Below are 7,681 nucleotides of genomic sequence, written 5' to 3'. Positions count from 1 at the left end.
CACAGCTGCCAATTTTATTTTATTTTCGTAAAACAAAAATTATTTTTTTTGCAGTGTACTCTTAAAAGTACATTTTCTCCCAAAAAAAAAAAAAATACTATGTAAATGTAAAGTAAATTTAATGTGTTACTACCCACCTCTGGTCATTAAAAATGAAAACTGACAGTTCATATATTTAACACCGTTAAGACAGAAGATATCAGGATTAATGTAATAGTTAATGAGAAATATTATTTTAAATATTATTATGAGATATTTTAACTGATTTAAAAGTAGTATTAGTAAATTGTAAATGTGGCATACAGATGTCCGCTCTCTCTTGATGCGGGTCGAGGCCTAATTCCTTCTTATGGAGACTTAGCTCGTCGACGGTAACGGCTGCTGCCCCACCAGGGTACGGTCTTCTCGGAGTCTAGTTGTTTATGAATGCAGCCCAAAGCCCACTGTCCAATACTTGTATTTAAAGTAATCCACACGACTGGATTCGCTGTTTGAAATGACCTAACTCTCACGTAATGTCATGCACAGCGAGCCACGTGATAAGATGCGCGGATTGACGGTCTCAGAAGTGGAGGCAACTGAGACTTGTCCTCCGCCACCCGGATTGAGGTGAGTAACCGCGCCACCACGAGAACCTAATAAAGTAGTGGGAATTGGGCATTTCAACATTGGGAGACAAGGGGATAAATAAATAAGAAAAAAGAGAAAACAGCTCAGGATTGAATGTTTATGCAATTGTTCAGTTTCAAATGAAAAAAATTCAGACTAATAATAATTTCTACAACTCCATGATAGGCTCAGAGGAACAGCACAATCCAGGATTGTCAAATAAACTACAATTAAATCAGCTAAAACAGACTAGTGGACTAATCTATTAATGAAGAAAAGGGCCTTCATTTTTAAAAGAATGATTTATTTTATATTCCTGCAGAATTGAGATACAAAGTCGATTCCATTTGATTGGATTAAAAATACAGTTTTAAAATACATCTTACTCTGTGCAGAGGTCACACTTCTGCCTTAAAAAACAAAAAGGCAGTAACTGCATTTTTGGTCAAAAATGAGTTATTATCATTTTCATGACATTCAAGGCATCCTTTGTTATGTGACAAAACATCTTATCTCAGATGTGTGTCGTTTTGGAGAAAAATGGTAGTCATTTGTACAGTAACTGCAAAAAGCCCTAGTTAAACTAAGCATGAGTACAGTAAAATCCATTCTGCACTCTGCGTAGTTACTGCCTTTTTGCTTTGTAGGGCAGACTTGATGTACAATCATTACACCATACACTACATATTAAACTTTTACACACCGCCAGCGACATCCCTTGATGTTGTATTCCTTGTTCTATATGTCGCTATAGGCGTGACATTATTGGTGGACTGCACAATTGGCCATAATTGTTCAATTCTGATCACAGATGTAAAAATCGCATGGCAAAACTAAGATATCATTCTAATTTGACAAGGAATAAGTTATTTTTGCCTTTTAAAATAAGCATTCTGCACAGGACAGTGTTTTTAAATGAACTGCAGCAGTGCTCATTACATCATAATATAAACAAGATGAACAATCTATCAATGTACGAACCAAACTGTTGACTGTTGACAATTTCTGACATAGTTTTCCACACATATTTCACATCCATGCATGCAAAAAATTATACAGAACAGTGAAATCTCTCACAACAGTAACTTCATATGTTTTCAGCCTGAACTCGACTCCAGAACCTCACAGGAGATGGATGACTTGAGCTCCACTGACTTTACTCCATTGGTAGTCACTCCTGAATATCACTCATCATTTGCATGAAGTAAAAATGTGTCTGGTCTCTCGCTAAGCCCATATCTTGTGGCCAAAGTTTCACCGAAAAATCGCTCCATTCATGTATTTTTGTTGCTGCCAGTGTGAACGTGGCTTTAGTGTCTTTGGTTATAAGATACAATATAGGACATATTATTAATGTAGGCAATTTTTTTTAATCATAAACATCCATATGTTCAGGTTAAATTGATTTCTGAAATACAAAGTCATAAAACTGGAATGACCCAAGCAACCATACCACTTCAGATATTTCCAGAGAGTCAAATTGGTCAAGAATGGGCTATATGGCTACTCAGATTTAGTAAAATTGGTGATTCAAGCATACAAAAAAGTGATTTAGTTCTCTATACAATACCTTGCAACATATAATTAAATTTAACATAAAATAAAATTGAATGAGAAATAACAGAGTAACATTGTGATAATAATCAATTTTAGGACTATTGCTACACCCAATCGTTGAACACAAAATGGTACCAATAACACCAGTTCACTAACTATTTTTAACTCCCTGTATATTTTCTGTCAAACAAGTACAAACTGTGTTCTACCAGTCACAGACAGTTCATTCACCAAAGTACATAAAGTGCTGTACTGCTCTACAAATTCAAAACGCAGTAACTAAACATTTGGTCAAAAGTTATGACCGTAACTATGTCTCTCAGACAATGATCTGTCCTGAGACAGACAAGTTTGGCTCAACTATGCTTGGATACAGAGAGCTTTTAGAGCCATTTAGACTTTTTAAATTTTAAGATTATTTAATATATGCATTTTGTTACAATGCAAAAAAACTCGTAATGGTCCTAAATGTAGGCTTCAACGTCTTTATGCAAAATATATCTTTGGGGGGTAAATATGACCAGGACATTTTCTTGACAACTTTCAGAATCAATTTTTACAATTAAATGTACAATTTACACTGCAACTGAAGATGAACTTTGAGTGTTTTGTGGCAACATCGGACAAGGCTTTTTTCTATGATACTGCAGATCACTTGATTGGGTGAAACTCCTGCCACATGCAGAGCAGTGATATGGCCTCTCTCCGGTGTGCACTCTCTCATGTCTTTTCAAGGCTCCTGAAAGAGTGAAACCCTTTCCACAGTATGAACACTTGTGAGGTTTCTCTCCTGTATGAATTTTTTGGTGCTGTTTCAAAGCACTGGATCTAACAAAGGTATCCCCACACTCAAAGCATATATAAGACCTCTCACCGGTATGTATTTTCTGATGTTCATTAAAACAGCCCAAGCGCAGAAAAGCCTTTCCACACACAGCACACACGTAAGGCTTCTCATTTGTATGAGTTTTCATGTGAACATTTAGGTTTGACGCCAAAATATAACTTTTACCACACTGCTCACATTTAAATGCCCTTACTCCAGAGTGAGAGCGCTGGTGATCTTTGAGATTTGTCGAACATTTGAAACTCTTTCCACACTCAGAGCATGTGTAAGGCCTTTCTCCGGTGTGAATTCGAATGTGTCTTTTAAGGTGTCCTTTACACGTGAAAGCCTTTTCACAATGAGGGCAGACGTAAGGCTTCACTCCAGAGTGAATTTTTAGGTGTTCGTTAAAATGTCCTTTATGTGCGAAACTCTTTCCACATTCAGGGCAGATGAAAGAATTGGCTTCTGGTCTCTGAGGAGTTTCTTGTGAAACTATCTTTATGGTTTCCGTGAAACTATAAGATTCTTCAACAGTTGTGAAATTCTGAGGATCCTGGTATTGGTATTCCTCCTCTTCACTCAGTTCTTGACTTTCCTCTTTCACTTCTATCATGTCTAGAATGAACATAATTGTCCAAAAAATATTAAATCAATAGATCAAAGGTGAAACAAGAAATAAAGTGACCATATTTTATTTGTGATTTTTGTCATTCTCATGCTACTGCCATCCAATCTACCTATAAGTTATGATCATTACCGTATATATTCTCATATTGTGTACTTTAATGTAAGCCTGAACTGTCTGCCCAGCAAACACTGAAAGTTGTCTCAACGTCGCCAACCTTCAACCAATGTTGCGGCAACATGGACCAATTTTACCTTGTGTGGTGAAGTTTATCATAACAACGTTGCTTTATTTACTATCATTCAGGGTCACCGATTAAGGTCATGCTTATGTTATATTGACTACCACTGTACGACATATACTGTACATGTCACTGTGTTTCACAAATTGATAGAATCACTGTAAGTGTACTACAAGATGTAACAAGTTGTTTTATATGTTTCAATTAAATATTCAGTTAAATAATGTCTTAAAAGGTAAAGGTTTTGAGCATAAGCATAATAATAAAGCTATATCATTAGAAAGATGCGAATATCCATATCAATGTTTATTGTGCTGTGCCAATATCTTATATTATTTGCCTAGTTGTAACCATTAATTACCTAGACTGTGGTGGCCAGGCATATTGAGGGCACAACATCGTTTGAGGTAAGTAACGCTAACTAACGTTACAGTATCCACTGCAGTTATCCACATGTCCAAACACAATTTTATCATTATATATGTACGACAGCAAACAGATAACATTACTGCAGAAGTTATCATTGATATTTAAAGTTAATCTAACCTTAGCTAATTTAGGTAACAACGTTAGCTGACATATCTGGCTGCTTGTCATAAAAAACAATGAATAACATATGTAACTTTATATATCTAGCTAGCTAACATTAGGTAATTATCTAACGTTAACATTATTACCAGTGGCTCTGACAACGTAACTATTTTCAGCCTCTGAGGAGCCAGTTCAACACAGGAAACCTCCTTCATTTCTTTGATGGCTCACAGGGCTCGACATTAACGCTTGTTGTTTTTGAAGGGGCAAGTGAAAGAGAATTTTACTTGCCCAACCGGACAAGCAAACTGATTAATACGTCCAGGTTAATAACCTGCTGTCGAGTAGTGTAGTATGTCGTCATAACAACAAACATAACATAACAACACGAAAATGAGAAAACCACTTACTGTTCTTGATTGAGTAACTTTAAAAAGTATTAAAGTATTGTAATCATACAGTAAAGACCAGTTGTAGTTTTATGTTGCATTTCATTATGAATGTTTACTTGAATACTTGATACTGCTGTTAAAAACATTTAAAGCTGTATAAAAAAGCACTCAGTTTTCATCATTTGTATTTTTTGTTCTATTATTTTTAATCTATTTCTATTTAATCTATTTCTATTTCTATTTCTGTTTACTAGTCTTAAATAATTACTTAAGAACTTGAAACAATTCTTCCCTAATTAACATAATAGTTAGTGTTATTATTAGTTGTGGTTTTGAAGCTGGTATTGAGGATCATCAAATTTCACTACCGACTGCTGAAATGTTGGCATTGTGATAATGTATAGCCTATATTGTACATGGTAGATATTGATGCAATAACATGATGAAAAAGTAGATATAATTCAATAGAAATATGATCTTCCCTGCTGTTAATGGTGGCTATGGAGGCTTTTGTTTATTTGACTACCATACGTGACGTAAAATAATTACCATATGACAATAGCCTCCTCCCTACCCAGTGCAGTTTCCATTTCTGTCGTAGAGAATTGAGTTGATTGCATAGGTAAAGTATTTGGTTAGGCATCTGTCTTAATTTACAATAGAAACTTGACATGTTAAATGAACATGTAACTGAAATTTACTTTTTTTCTCTCCAGACAACTTTTTACACAGACAAGTGAATGACTAATGTACTTGTCTGGAGGAGAAGCACATGACAGTGCTTAATGTCGAGCCCTGGCTCAGCTCTAGTCGATTTTGTGTTTTGACCATTTGTGAACTGTGGTATATCATTTATCATGCTTTGTGGGTGTGACTTTTTTTGCCATGTCATCACCATTCATATCTGTACAACCAATGTGTTTGATTAAATTACTACTAGAGCGCATAGTTAAAAAGCCTCTTAATTTTGCTCTCAAAGTGCACCAGATTGATGCATTTAACTTTCAAATGTACAACATTTTCTAACAGGGGATGCCCCAGGACCCCCCTAAAGGATCCGAGGTCCACCCGCCATCTCACAAAATCCTGTGGGAAACGGTGGAAATGGAAGCAGGTCAGATATTAGAAGACAAAATTGTAAGTAATGTGTAAGTAATCATTTTTTGTGTAATACTTTTTCACCAAATCGTTAACCAATTTTTCTTGACTTACAGACGACGAAGGTCAATTTGAACTTTAAATAACAGTAGCTATACAAATTTCAACATTCTTAACAAAAATGCTTTCATCTGACATGAACAGATTCCCAGCGATCTGTCCTCATTTGTTGCCACCTACCGGCATATAAATGTTCTCAACAGAAATGTCCATTAAATGTATCAGTCAACGAAAATAAAAAAAATACATATTTTTGATGAAAGTTTTCAAAAGACTTGAGTCACATGGATTAATCAAAATCCGCACTAGCTCTCTGTAAGGGTGAACGAACAAGGACAACAGGAATGATACAAACAGTGAAGCATCTCATGCTGTTTTACTAAATACTGTATCAGCAGTCGATTGCAAGAAAACCCTTATTGACAATAGCCTTACAATCATAAGGGTTTTCTTAATTGAAGGGGTTTCTAGAACTGGGACACCGATTGATGTACAGGAACTAACTGTTGTATAATGTCATTTAAACTGTTGTATAATCTATCATCTATAAATTAATCAGTGGGGATGTTCTTGTATTGTTTTAGTGTTCTGTACAGCTGGTTTAGATATGACACATAGTTTGACATTTACTTTTACAGCAACCAGCTATTCCACGTGTACAGCATAGTTTATTGGACCTCTTCTCATTATAAATAAAAGTAGACATAGATGTGGCCTGCACATGCTCTGACAAAGCACAGTAATGCTTGTGTGAGGACGACCTGAGCTCGAATCCAGCTTGTTGTTACTCCACACACTTCTCCCTATCATTTCCAGTCACGCTCTCCTCCTGCCCCATTACTGGCCTAAAATTCATATAAAAAGTACATTTTTAATTACTTGAAATGTGATAATGTTTCAATGTCTCAAGCTTTAACAGAATGTGCATAAGGGGAACAACATTAGTATGCACTTTACTAATTTTATTATCTGTTTTTGCAATATGTATCAATAATGATGATTTATTACCGAATTTTCACTCTCCAAATTATACACTTGCCACGTGTTGATTATAACTGATTAATTAACTGTAAACATAACTTATAAAGTACAATGTTGGATATTAACCATTTTAAAAATGTTATTACAAAATTAGTTATTTTATTTATAATAGTTTGATTATTTACCATGAAATAGAAATCATGGGGAATCAAGAGTAATGTGATGCTGACATAAAGAATAATCAAATGAGGCCTGAACGTCGCGTCAGACAGTTCGACGTTTACGCGTAAACATTGAACGTGGCCGCAACGTCGCCGTGACGTAAATGTTTGCCGGGAGAAGTTTTGATACTTTAATGTTCTTCAACAGTTATGAAGAATAGCGAAGTATGAACACCAACCTCTCTGTTCCTCTGTATTTTTCACTGTGCATGGTTCTGTAGAACTCATGTCTTCAACCTCCTCTTTAATAAACTCCATGTCTCTTCTCTTAAACCTCCAGATGACAAATGTTCCACCTGGAGTTCTTTCCTGCTTGTTTGGAAACGTTTCTTTGCCACGTTTACGATTCTGGGAATATTCTCGACATTTATTGGCCTGAAACACAATTTGTTTACTTTAACTACACACTAAAACTATCTACCGCGCTGATGATGAATTAGAACTACTTCTGAGTTTGAATTAGAATTCAATTTCACCACACCATAAAATGTTGAATATTGTTTCCACGGAGCTCTTTGTGGCCGAACATCCGCATCT

At 35.5% G+C, this 7,681-nt stretch overlaps 1 protein-coding gene across 1 annotated transcript; it reads right to left on the bottom strand.

Annotated features, from left to right (window-relative positions):
- Positions 1–933: 933 nt before the first annotated feature.
- Positions 934–7,679, bottom strand: LOC127648977 (zinc finger protein 239-like). Its single transcript, XM_052133842.1, has 3 exons — positions 7,626–7,679; positions 7,324–7,519; positions 934–3,610 (listed from the first exon to the last, which is right to left on the bottom strand). The coding sequence occupies exons 1-3, from the start codon at positions 7,677–7,679 to the stop codon at positions 2,742–2,744; spliced, it is 1,119 nt and encodes a 372-aa protein (XP_051989802.1). The 3' UTR covers positions 934–2,741.
- Positions 7,680–7,681: the final 2 nt, after the last annotated feature.

The sequence above is a fragment of the Xyrauchen texanus genome, chromosome 9 (genome assembly GCF_025860055.1).
Source record: "Xyrauchen texanus isolate HMW12.3.18 chromosome 9, RBS_HiC_50CHRs, whole genome shotgun sequence".
In the NCBI taxonomy this organism is placed as follows: Eukaryota; Metazoa; Chordata; class Actinopteri; order Cypriniformes; family Catostomidae; genus Xyrauchen; species Xyrauchen texanus.
The sequence above is the reverse complement of the archived record's forward strand: the minus strand, read 5'-3'. Positions and strand labels throughout refer to the sequence as shown.

Bases quoted from the DNA above. Each gene is read 5' to 3' on its own strand.
- LOC127648977 (XM_052133842.1), bottom strand. From the start codon at position 7,679: ATGCGGATGTTCGGCCACAAAGAGCTCCGTGGAAACAATATTCAACAT. The intron at 7,520-7,625 runs GTGTGGTGAAAT...ATTGTGTTTCAG, and splicing joins ACAATATTCAACATTTTATG to GCCAATAAATGTCGAGAATA. The intron at 3,611-7,323 runs GTTGGTGTTCAT...TGTTCATTCTAG, and splicing joins AAATACAGAGGAACAGAGAG to ACATGATAGAAGTGAAAGAG.